The 16,457-nt window shown below is 39.4% G+C and overlaps 1 protein-coding gene and 2 long non-coding RNA genes across 6 annotated transcripts; 2 read left to right on the top strand and 1 right to left on the bottom strand.

Annotated features, from left to right (window-relative positions):
• The first annotated feature begins 555 nt into the window (after positions 1-555).
• LOC143887721 (BEL1-like homeodomain protein 11) lies at positions 556-5,240 on the top strand. Of its 3 annotated transcripts, none has more exons than XM_077391883.1 (5): positions 556-1,158; positions 2,208-3,005; positions 3,812-4,088; positions 4,772-4,832; positions 4,925-4,996. In XM_077391883.1, exons 2-4 carry the CDS (start codon positions 2,259-2,261, stop codon positions 4,795-4,797), a joined length of 1,050 nt encoding a protein of 349 aa, XP_077247998.1. In that variant the 5' UTR covers positions 556-1,158; positions 2,208-2,258; the 3' UTR covers positions 4,798-4,832; positions 4,925-4,996. The 3 variants fall into 3 exon arrangements, with proteins under 3 accessions (XP_077247998.1, XP_077247996.1, XP_077247997.1); XM_077391881.1 differs by having other exon boundaries at positions 558-1,158; positions 3,812-4,188; positions 4,925-5,240; XM_077391882.1 differs by lacking the exon at positions 556-1,158 and having other exon boundaries at positions 1,224-3,005; positions 3,812-4,188; positions 4,925-5,240.
• A 1,270-nt stretch (positions 5,241-6,510) lies between these two features.
• Positions 6,511-10,547, bottom strand: LOC143887720 (uncharacterized). Its single transcript, XR_013254354.1, has 2 exons — positions 10,170-10,547; positions 6,511-6,788 (listed from the first exon to the last, which is right to left on the bottom strand). It is a non-coding gene; the product is annotated as an uncharacterized LOC143887720 (long non-coding RNA).
• A 3,219-nt stretch (positions 10,548-13,766) lies between these two features.
• On the top strand, positions 13,767-15,425 carry LOC143887117 (uncharacterized). Of its 2 annotated transcripts, none has more exons than XR_013254049.1 (3): positions 13,767-13,859; positions 14,017-14,286; positions 14,423-15,425. It is a non-coding gene; the product is annotated as an uncharacterized LOC143887117 (long non-coding RNA). The 2 variants fall into 2 exon arrangements; XR_013254048.1 differs by having other exon boundaries at positions 14,007-14,286.
• The last annotated feature ends 1,032 nt before the right edge of the window (positions 15,426-16,457 follow it).

Below are 16,457 nucleotides of genomic sequence, written 5' to 3'. Positions count from 1 at the left end.
TTGGTGTGCCCTTCGAGAGTTGGGGGCGGGGCCCACCATTTTTACACCTCATGTTTTGATGGGGTGAGGCCCTTTAATGTTTTGATAGGTTGGGTCCCAACTCAACTCAAACCCATGCATTGGGTGCGGCCCACCATTTCACCTCAGTTTTGATGGGGTATGCCATAATATCCACCGAGAGCCTGTGCGTATGGGACCCACTATTTTACACCTCATGCTTTGATTGGAGCATCATAGCTATGGACATTTTGGCCTCTCTGCGAGTCAAAAGAAGAAAAAAAATCTATCATGGGTATTTTAATCACAAATTTATGGCATGACCTGATTTGCAAAATTCCCTCAATTGTGACGACTCTTTGCAGATTGTCTTAACTAGAAGACTCTTTTTGCAAATAAAGCAAAGTAGAAGACTGTCTAAAAATTTTGAAACCATAATTTGTATGTGAAAGGAATGGGTCAGATCATTGAGGGGTAGCTTATATACCCAACTTCAGTGTATAGAAGATATAGCTTACATTTTGAGAGACTATGATTCTCATATATTTAGATGCATGAGAATCTTCACTTTAGATGAGCAGGCTTTTGTTCTGAAATTATAGTGAAAGTGTTGGAAAAGAAGCATGTTTTCTGAGACAGCCAACTGGAGAAGCCCAGAAAGGTTCAGAGATTACAATCATTACAGAAGCAACTAACCAATCACCCTCACAATCTCATAAGAAATGTACACAACTTTTTATGTCCTTATCCCTGTCTGTCCCATGTATCTAATTTCAGATATGAATTCAGTGTCCTTTCCCCATCTCTTTATCATTACAGAACCCAACTGGAAAGAAAGATATTCCCATTTGCTAGAGAGTAGAGACAAACTCAAACTGGAAAAGATATTATACTTTTTACAGATCCAAACATAAAATAAAGTGGAGAGAAAGAGCTATTGGATAGGGTGAGAGACTGGGAGTCTTCCAAATATATCAGGCTTTAAAGCTGATAGTTTGATTTCTTTGTTTGATGTTTCATTGTCTGTGTGTCAATCGAGGGAAGGGGACCACTTTTTGCTCTCATTTTGTTTTTTCTTTCATGTCCTTCCTCTTCTTCTTTGCATGCGTTAGAGAGAGAGGGAGAGGGGTTTCAAAGTAGCCTGTTCCTCTTCTCAGCAAGGTAAATATATTGGTTTTTTCATTTTCTTTTGCCTTTATCAATTTTTTCTTTTCTTTTTTTCATTTTTTTAACAGTGGGGTTTCATTCAGCTTTCTGATGGGTTTGGTTTCACTTGGTTCTAATCAGAATGGTTTTTGTTTCTGTCTCAACTTGGCTCTTTTATGGATTTTTGAAAGATGGGTTATGTTAGTTTTTTTTCTAATGGGTATGTTCTAACTTTTTTGTATAGGACTGGTTTGGTTTTCACATGTTCATGGCTCTTTTAGCAGATGGGTTTTGCTTCAATTTCTTCTCTTGGACTGGTCTTGTTTAAAAAAAGTCTTTAACTGATCTTTCTCCTTTTTTTTTATCACAGTTACCCTTTTACCCTAGTTAAAAGGCTATAAGCCCTCTTTAAGTGCTTGCTTTGTATTAAAACAAGGCTGTTTGATGGTCCTAAGAGTAATACATTGACAGATTTTTCAGTTGGGTATTGAGATCAAAGTCTCCGGATTAATGTAATAGAATGACAAATTTTTCAGTTGGGTATTGAGTATCTATGTCTCTAGATTAATAGAATGACAGATTTGTCAGTTGGGTACTGAGTATCGAAGTCTCTAGACAGTTCTTGATTCATCCATACCTTCCCCATCCACTGTCACTTGCAATTCTACCTTTGAACCTTTGAAAAAGTGGAGTCTGATATGTTCCTTGGTTTGATTTTATCACCACCCACCTTGCCCTTTTTCATGGTGCTTGTCCTTCGCCTGATCTGTTCCTTGACCTGATTTTATCACATTGATCTTTATTCAAATCTTCGGAAAAATATTACCAAACCGGGTGAGATAGATAACAATCTATTGCCATTTAGTCTTTTTCCTAGGCTCACTCAACCAAAATTTCATTCTACCAAGCTGCAATATGTGAAGAAGATGAAGAAAACTGCTTGTTTCCATACCCATATAGATAATTCTGAACAACCCCATTTTCTGTTTGTCTATTATCTTTGGTTGCTGCCAATATAATTCTGTGATTCCCAACTCTGATTGTTTTAGTTTCATTTTCACAAGGCAACGAAGGTATCGGCATCTTTTGTCCTACACTGACAAATTTTCTTCCACATGGGGACGAGTCGGACTAGTTTTGAAGACCATGGCTATTCTTTACAATGGGATGGAAGAAATAGAAACGCATTCACTCAATTAAACCATGTTCTACCTAGTGTACGGTCACTTGGGGAAAGAATGTGTAGGCCTGTGGATCTGGTTCAACCTTCATGGTCTGAGGATTCGGAGATGTGTCCGAAGAGCAATTTGATGATTCTTCAATCTGGAAAAGAGAGTGAATATCAAGATTTTCTCTCTGCAGAAGGCAAAGGACTGTCCCTTACTCTTGGTTCTCACCTCCCATCCGAAATGTTAATTCCTTCGTTCCATTACAAGCAAACAAATCCAAATTTGAATCTTGTTGGCTCTAGTCATGTGATTGGTAGAGGAGGACTGAGAGAACATAGTAGGGAGGTTTATTCATTTTGTGGTCATGCAATGGATAGCACATATGCATCTAGAGTGTCACAGAACCATTCTAATTCAACTTCTAATGAACTACCGTCCTTCACCTCCATGTTTTGTTACTCTAGATATCTAAAGCCGGCTCAGAACCTACTTGAGGAAGTTGTGAGTGTCGGTATGGTTGATGGGATCGATTCGAGTAAATTAAGAAAGGATAGAGTCCTTGGAGTATCCACCAAAGCAGGGAACTCTATGATTACACAGACACGGAACATGTTTTCCGGTAATAATTCCTTATCTGAAGAGACACATGACATTCAGCTCAGAATTACAAAACTTGTTGCTTTGCTGGACGAGGTAATTATGCATTCTCCTCTGTTTCATCTGTATTTTGATATGGTGTTTGCAGATATATGGTAGCCTTCTTTGTCATCAAATTCATATAAATATCAAAATTCATTTAAATTCATAACAGTCTGGATTCATGTCTGATCACATTTGTGCTTATATTATGTTCTGCTCACATTTGAGCTTATATTTGGTTGTCTTCTTAGCATTTCAAATTGAATTCCCCTCAGTCCTAGTGTTTCAAAAGAGATGAATATCACACCCATTCAAACTTGGTCTTTAAGTGAGAAATTTATTTGCTTAAAAAAGGCAATATAAACAAAATATATGGTGATTGAATATTGAGGATATGCTTTTCTGTTCTGCATTTATGATGTTTTGAATGTGATGGATTTTTTCATGAGAACCCCTCACTTCATTTGATAATGTTTGCGGATATATGGTAGCCTTCTTTGGCATCAAATTCATGTAAAAATCAAAACACATCCGAACTCTGTCGTAACTCTTGGTATTCATGTCTGATCATATTTGAGCTTATATTATGTCGTCTTCTTAGATCTCAAATCAAATGCCCCTCAGTCCTAGTGTTTCAAAAGAGATGAAGATTAGACCCATGCAAACTTTAAGTGATCAAATATTTGTTTACAAACAAGCAGTATAAACAAATATATGGTGCTTGAATATTGAGGGTACGCTTTTTTTTTCTGCATTTCTGATGTTGTGAATTTGATGGGTTATTTCATTTGAACCCCTCGAATTATTTGATAATTATAAACTGATATCCTTAAGCTTCTAGGGATTTTCTTACTTTTCAGGTGGACGGCAGATACGAGCAATACTGTCGACGAATGGAGGAAGTAGCATCATCCTTCGAGGCGGTAGCAGGCTCGGGGGCTGCTAAGTCTTACACAACTCTTGCACTCCAAGCTATGTCCAGACATTTTGGCAGCTTAAAAGATGCAATAATCGCCCAAATACATATAGCAAGACGATGTAATTCAGAAGACTTCCCAAGAATCCACAGTGGTCTTTCCCAGCTTAGCTTATTTGATCAGAATACTAGACAAAAGAGGGCAGCTCTTCAACAATTAGGTATGATCCAAATCCAACAAACATGGAGGCCACTAAGAGGACTGCCAGAAAATTCTGTTGCAGTGCTTCGTGCTTGGCTTTTCGAGCACTTTCTCCATCCGTGAGTCCTTTGTCTCTGCATGTCGTTTTTCTTTATGATATCACATTGTCTTTGAAACAACGAATTACTCCAAAAGCTTGAGCTGTTAGAGTTGGTGTTATTTAATAATTTATACTTAACAACCCCCTCACGTGTGCCCCTTTTTTGGGTGGCGCGGTACACGTGGTACATGTGGCCATTCTTTCTAGTTGGTAGTACACATGGATTTTTAATATCAAGGAGTTGTTGCTTTTTTAACACTGGACCTGCCATCAGGCAATAGCTCTTATACAATGTGAAAACAACCTATTACTCCAAAAGCTTAAGCTGATAGAGTTGATGTTATTTAATCATTTATACTTCAACGCTCTCCCTCACGTGTGGCCCTCTTTTTTGGGTTGGCCGTACAAGTCGATTTTTAATATCAAGGAGTTGTTGGGTTTCGAACCCAGTAACTGCCGTGAGTCAATAGCGCTCTGATACCATGTGAAACCAACCAATTACTCTAAAAGATTAAACTGATAGAGTTGGTGTTATTTAATCATCTATACTTAACATCGACTTCCATTCATGGTTTCTTGTATTGATTAGTATGCTATCACAGTTATCCTAATGACTCTGAGAAGCTGATGTTGGCATCACAAACAGGCCTATCAAGGAATCAGGTAATTACCGAATGCCCGTTTGTAAATTCTGGTGGAAGTAGTTCATTTTCAATCTAGCCATATTTTGGTTCCAAGATGAGCATTTGTTTCAGGTTTCAAACTGGTTCATAAATGCCCGTGTTCGTCTGTGGAAGCCTATGATAGAAGAAATGTACAAGGAGGAGATCTCAGATGCCTCTCCAGATTCAAATCCATCCTTCTAAAGAACGTCTATGACCAAGAAGTGTGTCACAGTTCCAGTAGGAAAGTAAAGGATAGATCGATTATGGGTAATGTTCCTTCATCCAAATACAGTAAATGTTATATTATTTCTTTGAATTCTGATCAGGATCCTCATTTACTGGCTCAGCTGTAATTATTCTAGTGTAAAATTCAGTTGAATGAAAATTTTACTTCTGTCACCCGTCACCACCATAGTAGGCCACTATCCTACCATCGAAAGTTGATAGGGCAGAAATTTGAATGATGTGTCACCAGCACGAGGGCCGTGCGATCCGTCGAGTTATCCTTACGGGTTTTATACGCCCGTTGACTCGCACACATGTCAGACTCCTTCGTCCATATTTCAAGACGGGTCTAATGGGGGGCACACTGGCCGTTGCCTAGAGCGCACAAGTGCCACAGGGACACGCCGTGAGGCGTACGCTTTCTTCTTTTTCTGTACTTCATCTAAATTGGAATTCCTTGTCGAAAATCTTTTTCGCAGACCTCTTAATAGCTTGGAAATATTGTTCAATGACGTTTGACTGTGAGTGAATCACACTATTCTTTTCGGTGGATTTTAAGGCCATGTTTAGCAACTATGAAAAATTATTCCATGGAATAAGCATGGGCATATCTGCGTAGGTGACAAGCTTGTAAGGCGCCTGGACCGTGGAATCTGGCCATCACTATTACGGAGATTCTGTGATATTTGTTTGATAGTGTGACCAAAGTTTAATCATATGAAGTGGGCAGAAAACCCTGTGGCTGATAGATTAGCGAAAGAAGGTTTACAAGGGGAAGAAGTGTGGTGGAAGAAGTGTGCTTCTTAAGGCTGCAGGTGGGTAATCCATGGCAATTTGTGCATGGCCCTAATGTTTTACCTTGTGGAGACACCTTGTCCCCATCGTCTTTCCTTTTTCTTAATGAAATTATTACGGGTTACCTTCTAAAAGAAATCGTGAGCCCAAGTGTGTGGGAGAGGAGGGAGAGGGAGGGACTTCTGTTGATAGGCGTGGGGAGAGCCTCAGTAATCCATAACAAATTTGTTTTTTTCTTTTCATGGCTTGTAGCAGCTTTCCATGCTCCTAGGGGTGAACTTGGGTAGAGTCAAGTTGAGCTTTTTGCTAAAAAGTGAATTGGAATCGACCTTAACCTGATTTTATGGTAAAATCTCAACTTGAATTCCGAAAAATTGAGCCGAGTTGCACCCCTACATTCTCCCCTCACTCCCACTCTCTCGAGTTCTTCCCTCTCCAGCCTCACAACTGACCACACAAATATTACATGGAATATTTTTCAATATTTCTAAACATGGCCTAAATGAATTACTTTGTTTGTGGAAGGATCTTCGAAGAAACTTGAAATTAAGAAGTATAAATTCTCTTTCTAGTGAAGCGAGTACTAAAAAAATCCTACCCACTGAATACTAATTTCGGACAAGATTTTGGTGTCAAGATTAGATCAAGTACTGTGATTTGTATCTCAAGAGCAGCCCCTTGCTGTTTTTATTCTTCATTTAACAATGGTTTCTCACATCATTGGATCAAGTAATGTGATTTGTAACTGAAAGGCAGCTCCTGCCTGTATTTATTCGTCATTTAACAATGGTTTCTTGCATCATTTGTACATGTCCGCGCACTTTCACATTATAGAATAGAGAGCAGACATACATTCTTGATCGATAGGAAGGCTTGCAATTATAGGGGTTGAAGACAGATGTGTCACGCTCTCTCACCGACAGGTGCTGCGTACCTGCAAGGCATAGACTATAAGTTTGCAAAGGAAGAGGAACAAAAGCTTTGCCATAGTAGGAGAAGATGGAGTTCGACCAACCCAAACTTACGTTGCTCTGTGCTGTTGATATATTTAAATACACTGTGTATTGATATATTTAAACACTATGTGTATACGTTACAATGAGTTGGAAAATCCCTTGATTGCAGGGATGCTAATACTATACAAGAAAATAGAAGCAACTAAAGAAGCAAAAATTAACAGAATATAAAGTATCCTTGTTTAGGACTGTTACAAGGGAAGTTACCATGTTTGGTGAGATTTCCTTCTAAGAGAGGATTCTCGTTAATAGGCCCCCTCAAGCTGATGGGAAGGAGGCGAACCTGAAGCTTGTCATGTAGGAAGGTGAAGCGCATAGAGGTGAGCCCCTCAATGAAAATGTCAGCCACTTGGTCTTTGGTGGAGATATATCGGATAGTAAGCTTTTTGCGAACAAGTTCCTCTCTGATAAAATGATAGTTGACCTCGTTGTGTTTAGTACGTGCATAGAAAACTGCATTAGAGGTAAGAGAGATGGCACTAATGTTGTCACACCATACAACAGGAGTACGGGTGTTAACACCAAGGTCCCTAAGGAGAAACTGTATCCAAGTTAATTCAGCTGTAGATTGTGCTGAAGAGCGATATTCAGATTCTGTACTTGAATAAGAAACTGTGAGGTACTTCTTTGCACTCCACGAGACTAAGGTTTCACCAAGGTAGACACATTGACTAGATGTGGATTGATGATCATCTGGATTACCAACGCAATCAAAATCACAGAAGGCAGACAATGTAAAATTGGTTGGTACCAATAGAACTATCCTTTGAGATAGCGCAAAATGTGTTTGACTGCGGTTAAATGAAACTTCGTGGGAGAGGGCATAAACTGCATACTTGGTTAACAACAAAGGCGATATCAGGATGGGTCCAAGTGAGATACTAAAGAGCACCTACAATGCTACAGTATTCAGAAGGATCTGGGAGAGGGTCGCAGGAGGAAGTTGACATTTGGCCGCCAGTCACCACTAGAGAAGAGTATGGCTTTGCTCCATCCATTTTGTACTTTGTTAACAGATCAACAACATACTTTGTCTGGGAAAGGAATAACCCATACAACAAGATTACGGGTGTTAACACCAAGGTCTCTAAGGAGAAACTGTATCCAAGTTAATTCAGCTGCAGATTGTGCTGAAGAGCGATATTCAGATTCTGTACTTGAATGAGAAATTGTGAGCTACTTCTTTGCACTCCACGAGACTAACTTTCTACCAAGGTAGACAAATTGACCAGATGTGGATCTGTGATTCTCTGGATTACCTGCCCAATCAACATCACAGAAGGCAGACATTGTAAAATTGGATGGTATCAATAGAAGTCCATGAGGGACTATCCTTTGAGATATGGCAAAATGCGTTTGACTCCGGTTAAATGAAACTTCGTGGAAGAGTGCATAAACTGGCATACTTCGTTAACAACAAAGGCGATATCAGGATGGGTCCAAGTGAGATATTAAAGAGCGCCAACAATGCTACGGTATTCAGAAGGATCTAGGAGAGGGTCGCCGGAGGAAGTTGACATATGGCCGCCAGTCATCACTGGAAAAGAGTATGGCTTTGCTCCATCCATTTTGTACTTTGTTAACAGATCAACAACATACTTTGTCTAGGAAAGGAATAACCCATCACGTGATTGGTGCACTTCGAGGCCAAGAAAATAATGTAAAGGCCCAAGATCTTTCATGGCAAAGACATCAGCTAGTTGAGTTATTACAACATTAATGGAAGCAGAGTGACTGCTTGTAATAATGATGTCATTAACATAAATCGGTAGAATGATGAGATTTCCGCGTTGTCTTCACACAAAAGGAGAATGATCTGCAGAAGAGCCTCGAAAACCAAGCGTATGAAGATGAGTAGTAAACCAATCATCCCAAGCTCGTGGGGCTTGTTTGAGGCCATATAAGGACTTGTGGAGCGGACAGACATAATGGGGATGTTGTGGATCAACAAACCTATGGGGTTGGACCATGTCGACCTCCTCTTTGAGTTCACTATGTAAGAAAGCATTTTGAACATCAAGTTGTCGCATGGGCCAATTGAAGTGAACTGCCATAGAGAAGACAATCTATATTATGGTAGGTTTAGCTACGGGGCTGAACATGTCAGTATAGTCAATACCAGTATGTTGGTGGAATCCTTTGGCAACGAGTCGTGCCTTGTACCTTTTAATAGTGTCATCAGCCCGATGCTTTAATTTATAAACCCACACGTAACCCACGATATTCATGTGAGGGTGAACGGGAACGAGAGACCAAGTTCCATTTCTCTGTAGGGCATCAAACTCTTGGGCCATAGCATGCCGCCATTCAGGGATTTTGTTGGCAGTGGTGTAATAGGAAGGTTCAGAGGTAGATTTCAAAGTGTGAAGGGCTGTAGGAAGTGGATAACGAGAGGTTAGAAAAGTGTGTTTGGGTTTACGTGTGCCATCGAGGGATCGCGTCACCATTGGGTGAGTGGAAGGGTACCAAAGAGGTTCAGGAGGTCATGTAGAAGTTGAGGGAGATGAGGGGTAAGGGTTATTGGTAGATGTGGTAGGTGTAGAGGAAGGTAAAACAGTTGAGGTCGTGGGGTGGGGAATGAAATGAGATGTGTCATTTGGAGAGTCGTGGGTTGGGGTTGAGTAATGAAACTAGGTTCATGGGTGAGAGGATGAGTAGTGGATGTAGTTAAGATTAGGGTTGCAACTAGGGTAGGGCAGGTCGGGTTTTCTAAAACCCTACCCTACCCGAGAAAGTATCTCAGGTCGCGTCGGGTCGGGTTTTTTTTTTTGGAAAACCTGGGTCGGGCCAGGTCGGGTTTTTTCCCATCATCGCCTTTTTTCCCATTATTAATAAAGTAATAAGAAATAACACCATTAAAAAATATATTTTGAGGATCATATAACAGGAGCTAACAAATTAACAAGCAGGAAGAGCATGCCATAGGTCTTGCTCACAGGTGGAAGAGATTTACAGTATTTGAAGCAGCGTCAAAGAAAACATTTAGAGCAAATGATTTTTAAATCAAAAAAGGAAAGTAAAATAAATAAATAATTCTTTTCCTGAACAAACATATCTAATCTAATCTAAAACTTATCTAACAGCAAACAATTTCATAATCCCAGCCTAGGAAGGACAGAAAAACATATTAGAAAACTTGAGAAAAATCCACACAAAAATGTCTTATCTGAAATCTCCATCCATGGAAATTGTAGATGTACGGGTAAAATTATACATATAAAGAAATTAATAGAGATGAGATAAAAAAAAAAAGAATCAGGATTGAGAACCCTGCAAAAAAGGAATTTAAAGATGTGTACCTGATACTATTAGATTCGAACACTTGAACAACTAAAATGAGTTGAGAGAGGAGGTCGTTTATCTCAAAGGGTTCTTTTTTATTCATGGGCTAATTTCGAAGGAACCCAAATCTGGAAGAATATGAACCCTATTCCCAAACCCAAATCAGAACCCACATGGAAAAGCCTAAAACATCAAATATGAAATTGTCCAAAAAAAAATATAGTGAGATAGAGAGGGTTAGTGGTGGTGGTATTGGTGTAACCTGAACCTGATTAGGTTCAGGTTCAGGTTCAGGTTCTTGGCAAAAACTTAGGCTGAAAAAAAAAAAAAAACAGAAAACCCCCTTCTCGCTTCTACTCCGAGAGAGAGAGAGAGAGAGAGAGAGAGAGAGAGAGAGAGACCTTGGTTTAAGCTGAGGCTGGAGGCGATTCAGTTCCTGTCTAGCTGAGGTAGTGAGGAGGGGAGATGAAGGCCGGAGGCTGAAGTCAGAGAGAGAGAGAGAGAGAGAGGGGCTAGGGTTACGAACTTACGACCGATTTTCATTTGCGTTGTTATTATAACTTATAACTCATAAGCAAAATTCGAGAAATTATTAAAACAATGCAAAGTTTTATCTAAATTGTTAATAAAGGGTAGTGATTTGAAAATTATAAACTAAGGGCTCTCAGGTGAGAGAAAATGTCTTTTAAGACAAATATACCATTTTTTTACTTTTTCTTTCTTACTTTCATTTTTTACGTTTTACACTGTTTTTTTTTTACCGTTCTCTTCTCAAACGACCCTCTCTTCTCGCTAGAGAAACGAAACTTCTCACCGTCGTACGTCGTCATCAATCTCGCCTGAAGCACGACTTACTTGCCGGAAAGCATTCCCTCTTCCCGGAAATCAGTTTCGTCCACTATAGAAAGGTTATTTTTAAACATTTCATCTAGGGTTTTGTTTATTTTGGGTTTTTTTCTTGATGGGTTGGATCTCACACACCTCGAACCATGTTTGTTGGTCTCTGAACCTGTTTTAAGTACCTCTTTGGTAGTTTGTGAGAGAGATTTGCATGAGTATGTAGTTTTGAAGCCTTTGAAATGCTTTGCAAGGGGTTTCATTTGGATGGATTTAAAAATTTTAGGGTTTTAATATGCTGGAACCATTAATTGTTAGAAACAAAATATTTTGATATAGGGTTTCTAGGTTTTCAATGGTTGGGCTTTTGATTTTGTGTTTCAAAGGGTTTCGTTGAGGGCTTATCGTTTCAATGATCTCATTTAAGGTTTCAATCGGTTTGGGGTTGATTTTGGGTTTTAAAGGGTTTCATTTAGGGTTTGAGGGGGTGTAAATATTTTCATTTATGGTTTGAATGGCTTTGAATGGTTTAGGTTTTCATTTAGGGTTTGAATGGCTTTGAATGGTTTAGGTTTTCATTTAGGGTTTGAATTGTTTTGCACTGTTTTGCTGATCTTTGCAATTTCCTTTTTATTTTTAAAACTCATGCTAATTTCAAGTTGTTGGATATTCTTTTTTTGGTATGCAGCAATTCATCAGTGGAATCCATTTTACGATCAAGAGCAATTTTGATTAGTGGAAGGCTTCTTTCCGTAGAGTAAATTTTCACAGTTGTTGATAAAGTCCTTTAAACACTACAGGTTCATGTTATTGATATTTTGCTTCTCTCTAATGCCATCATGGAACAAAATTGGCTATGCTTTCGAAAACACGTGTTTTTTTAAAAACAAATTCTTTTGCATTCTAATGGAACTCGTATCAAGGTTAACTATGTGAAATACAAAGGGAAGAGGAAGAATGAGTAAAAGAGGAAGATGGGAGTAGAGAGAATTCGTGAGGCGTCTTCCTTGTGTGGGGACATCCCTCTGTTATTACGAATCAACATGCAAAGATAAATATTATACCAATGCCTTTAATGAGGAACCTAAATGAGAGTAAAAAATATGCATAAAAAAACACTATGAAACTATGATTTATATTTTCTGGCACTCCTCTCACGCTGCTGGTACATAAATGTTGAGCTCCTTTGCCGTTATAAATATTTATAACGGCAAAGGAGCTTCAAACAAGTGGAATAATAATTTCCGAGTATTTTATTAATCGAATGAAGATGACATCTATGTTAGATAAAAAAAAAGAGAACAATTCATCGGCATCCTTATCCATTGTAAATCTGTAGTTGAAAATCTGCCCATACCCCTTAATAGTCCACCGATCCGCCATTCTAACTTTTTACGTAAAACCCTGCCCTTGCAGCCTTTACACTTTAGCACTGCACCATTCATGTAAACCTCAGCCTACAACTTGTTTCCCTTTGAAAACTACCATCAGTCCTTAAACTTGAAATTTTATTTCTGAAATCCTAATACTTCAGCCCTAGTTCATACCCAAGATCTGTCATACTACCATGGAGATTTGTCGGAATTCCAAGTTGAGATTGTGGATGATATAGATAGCAAATTCATAAGAAACAGGACTAAATTGAGCGAGTAATGTGGGTGAAGACTATGAGTATGAGACAGTAGAAAATATCAACAATACTTGGTGAAGTGGGAGAATGAGATTCATGGAGGAGATAAATGGATTTGTAGTGAAGATTTGGAAAAGCTAGGTCCTGATTCATTTCAACTCTACGAAGCTTCGGATATGTACTCAAGCTCCTTTGCCGTTATTTATATATTGTTTCATATCGGCTATTTTTGTAAAGGATTCATATGTTGACTCCAACTAGTTTGGGACAAAGGCTTAGTTGAGATGAGTTGAGTACATATCAGCTATAAAAACAAACAAAGTATGCTCCTTCAACGAAACAAATTTATAAAGAAAACTAAAAGAACATATGTAAATTTATTTACCATCATCAGATGAACATGAAAAAAACAGAAATCCAAGTTAGGATTCCACCTTTTATTCGATGAGTTGCAAGAACATTTGAGTTGAATAATCCATGAGAGCATCTGGCGAGTCCAATACAGGGCTGAAGGGGTGATGAAAAACCACTTGGAGTTTGCAAGGTGTTTCCTCCGCAGAAATCTGTCAATATGAAATGCAATGGTATGTATTATTGGTTGTTTGTGGTGACGAAGAACCAATGTGGAGGAAAGCGATGGCATTTTGCAAACCTGGTTTTTTGGATCGGGCATCTTTCTCGAACCTGAATTGAGCGAATGCCCCTGGTTTGATGCATCTATTTGGTGTGTGGTGGTGGAAAGGAGGGAGAGAATGTTGATAGTAAATTTAAATGTATAGTGATATCAGATATGTTGCTGTTTATTGTGATTTAAGGGTGCATCTGAGCCCACCTAATAGATCTTTAACATGCGGAATGCATTTTAAAATGTAAATTTAGTATCTTAACCCGAATCATCTTCTTCCCTCCATCTTACCGTGAACTTTACTGATGAAAACATAACCATGCCCGCGTGCTTGGGTTGAATGCAATTAACGGGAAAAAAATCCCGGTTCCTTTCATCATTTGATCTGTGGACTGGAGATTGTTAAAAGAAGACACTTCAATACTAGTTTGTATGCATCATTGAAGTTGAACTTGGACATTTTTTAAGTATGCCATGGTGCTTGCTACCCTGCTAAATCTAAATTCTTAATTTTTTCTCTCCAGGTTACTTCTCACCTGTTCTTTTGAGAACCCCGACTCGAGCAGTTTCACACGATTCTTATCCTTTGATTGTCTATGTTGCTACCTCTATAAGGTTATCTCATCTCTCATTGCCATTTATTATGTAATGTTTTCATAATTTGTATTACCTTGAAGCCTTATAATGTCTTCATATCCACTATTGTTGCTATAACTGTTATTTTTTCTGAATGGTATCTACTTGAAATTTTATATTCTCCAGCTTTCTGCAGATTAGGACCGGAAGCGGCTCCCTTTTTTACTTTTTGAAATTTTTACTTTGTGAACCACCTAAGCGAAAACCCCTATAGTCATGCGGCGTGCCAAGCAAACAAAGAAGAATGTGAATGTAGACGAAGGGTCTTCCCACCGCAAACGGCGTGGGAAGGCTATCCGTGAGCCCTTCCCTAGTCCTCCTACCTCTGACGAGGATATGGGCAATGAGGATAAAGATGTAGAGGTCGGCTCCCTCGGTCGTATAGCAACGAAGGGCATACTCCGAGGTAGGAAAGTCATTTTTAAAGATCTCAAAATTTTTAATGTAAAACCCTTATTTCTGGCCTTTGGATGGGTCAATTTTCTCGAAATTCATTGTGACTCGTACCCGACTCTCTTGAAGCAATTCTATGCCAATTACAGATTCGACAGAGGTTCAAAGGTCTTCCAATCCAGAGTAAACAATAAAACCATCCATATGACACTTCAAAAGTTTTGTGAAGTTGTCTCTCTTCCTACCACAGGCGACGAAATCTACTTTTGGCCCTGTAATATGGATGACATTAGTGCCTGTACATATGATCCGGTCGCCGCCTATAGGGAGCTTGGTTGCGAAGGCCCACCTACCGACGGCTCAACCAACGTATCGTACAATTCCCTTGGCCCTATGTGCAAAGTCCTACACCACGCCTCGCGGAGGCAATGCTGACATGGTCCGGCCTTTTGAGGCTTTTATTATGCACCGACTTCTTCGCGGCACGACCCTTCACCTTGGCTATATCCTCCTTAGGTTCATGGAGGACACGAGGACGAATGCCTTGGCTAGTCTACCATTCGGGTTGCTTCTCACGCATGTCTTCAAGCATGAGATGCTGATACAAGGTGGTGAAGAACGCCTTAGTCCCTCTACTACGTTCAATGCTAAAACTATAAAGGCCATGCGGCTTGATATACAGGGCCCTGCTCCTCCTCCTCGTCAGCCGGGTCAGCGTTTTGCATCACAGGAGTTTGTTGTGCAGGAGCTTCGTGCACATCGTTAGTACCTTGACGAGTAGTTTACCGCGGTTCATCAGCTTCTAGAATCCCATCATCAGGACCAATTGGCGACTCAGCATGCTTTGACTGGGCTACGCACCGAGGTCTCCACCCTCCGTCAGGACTACGTCACGACAGTTACCTCGCCAGGACTACGGCACAATGGTCACCTCACTCACCGAGCGGGTTTCTTCACTCACCAACTTGGTCTGCCGTCTGTTGCCCCAGATCATTAGACCGTTGCTGTGCAATTTTTTTTTTGTTTACTGTTTTTGGCATGTATATGGATCGTATGTTATTATGGTTGTTGTGGTTGATATTATGGATTGATGGATGTTATGTTATATACGGGTTTCATATGTTATTATGGATTGATGGATGATATGTTAGTATGGTTCTATTTCTGTGTCTTGGATGCATGGTATGTTTGTGATGGTTGTTATGAATTTGATTCAAGTATCTATATAGCTATGGTTGTTTTAAGTGATTTTTGGTGGTTTAAGTTTGAATGGTTTAGCTCCCACTCATACGGTTTGTTATGGTTGCTATGAGTTGGGGAGCCGTATGTTGTTTGGTCCACAGATGGAAGGGTTATGATGATCCGATGATCCAAACAATGTGGGTCCAGTGAGTTTTCGGTCGTGTTTAGATTCGGGTATGGGGTTCGGAGGAGAGTATGGGGTCTTCATTAGCATTGATTGTGTTTCAAAGAGGGGGCCTACCTTATACAAATTCAAGCTACAATAATTTAGACTCTTCGAACCCCAATGATATTGAACCAACAACAATGATACATTCCCATCACTTTTACAACCAATAATATACTATTAAAATGTATGAAATAGTAGTTGGACTCTTAGAACCATAATTTACAGTCTTGGAACCAGTATTTTTAGTGGTTCTGAGGCCTACATAATGGTTCCAACATGTTTAAAACACCTTTACAATAGTCATGATCAGTTGTACAACCAATGTAATACAATTAGAATGTCCCGAACACAACTTGCACTCTCGAACCAATTTAATACTATTAAAGAGAGATATATATAGAGAGATAGAGATAGAGAGAGAGAGGTAAACATAAAATCAATGTATAGTTCCAGCCAAATAGTGGCTACAATAACGTTTAATTTCTACCAATTCCGTGTGAGTAAGTATCATGTACAAAAAAACCAACAACTCCATCCCTAAGCAAAGAAAGGAGGTGCGAAGGACACACCAGACCTACAAGAGAAACTTGCAACAATCAATAAAATGATGGGTTTGATATAGAAATCATATCGAGTGAGTAATAATGGAACATACCTATTTTCTGTAGGTGCGGATGGACCGATGGGAGTCATATTTAACTGACGATTTACGAGGGGGGATTTTTGCACGTTCTTTTGTTATGTCCAGGTTCCCCATATGATTTGCAGTTGTG

Source organism: Tasmannia lanceolata, unplaced genomic scaffold, assembly GCF_043159265.1.
Source record: "Tasmannia lanceolata isolate RefF3 unplaced genomic scaffold, GAP_Taslan_0.1 ptg000012l, whole genome shotgun sequence".
In the NCBI taxonomy this organism is placed as follows: domain Eukaryota; kingdom Viridiplantae; phylum Streptophyta; class Magnoliopsida; order Canellales; family Winteraceae; genus Tasmannia; species Tasmannia lanceolata.
Note: the sequence above shows the minus strand (reverse complement) of the source record. Positions and strands in the feature narration are given on the sequence as shown.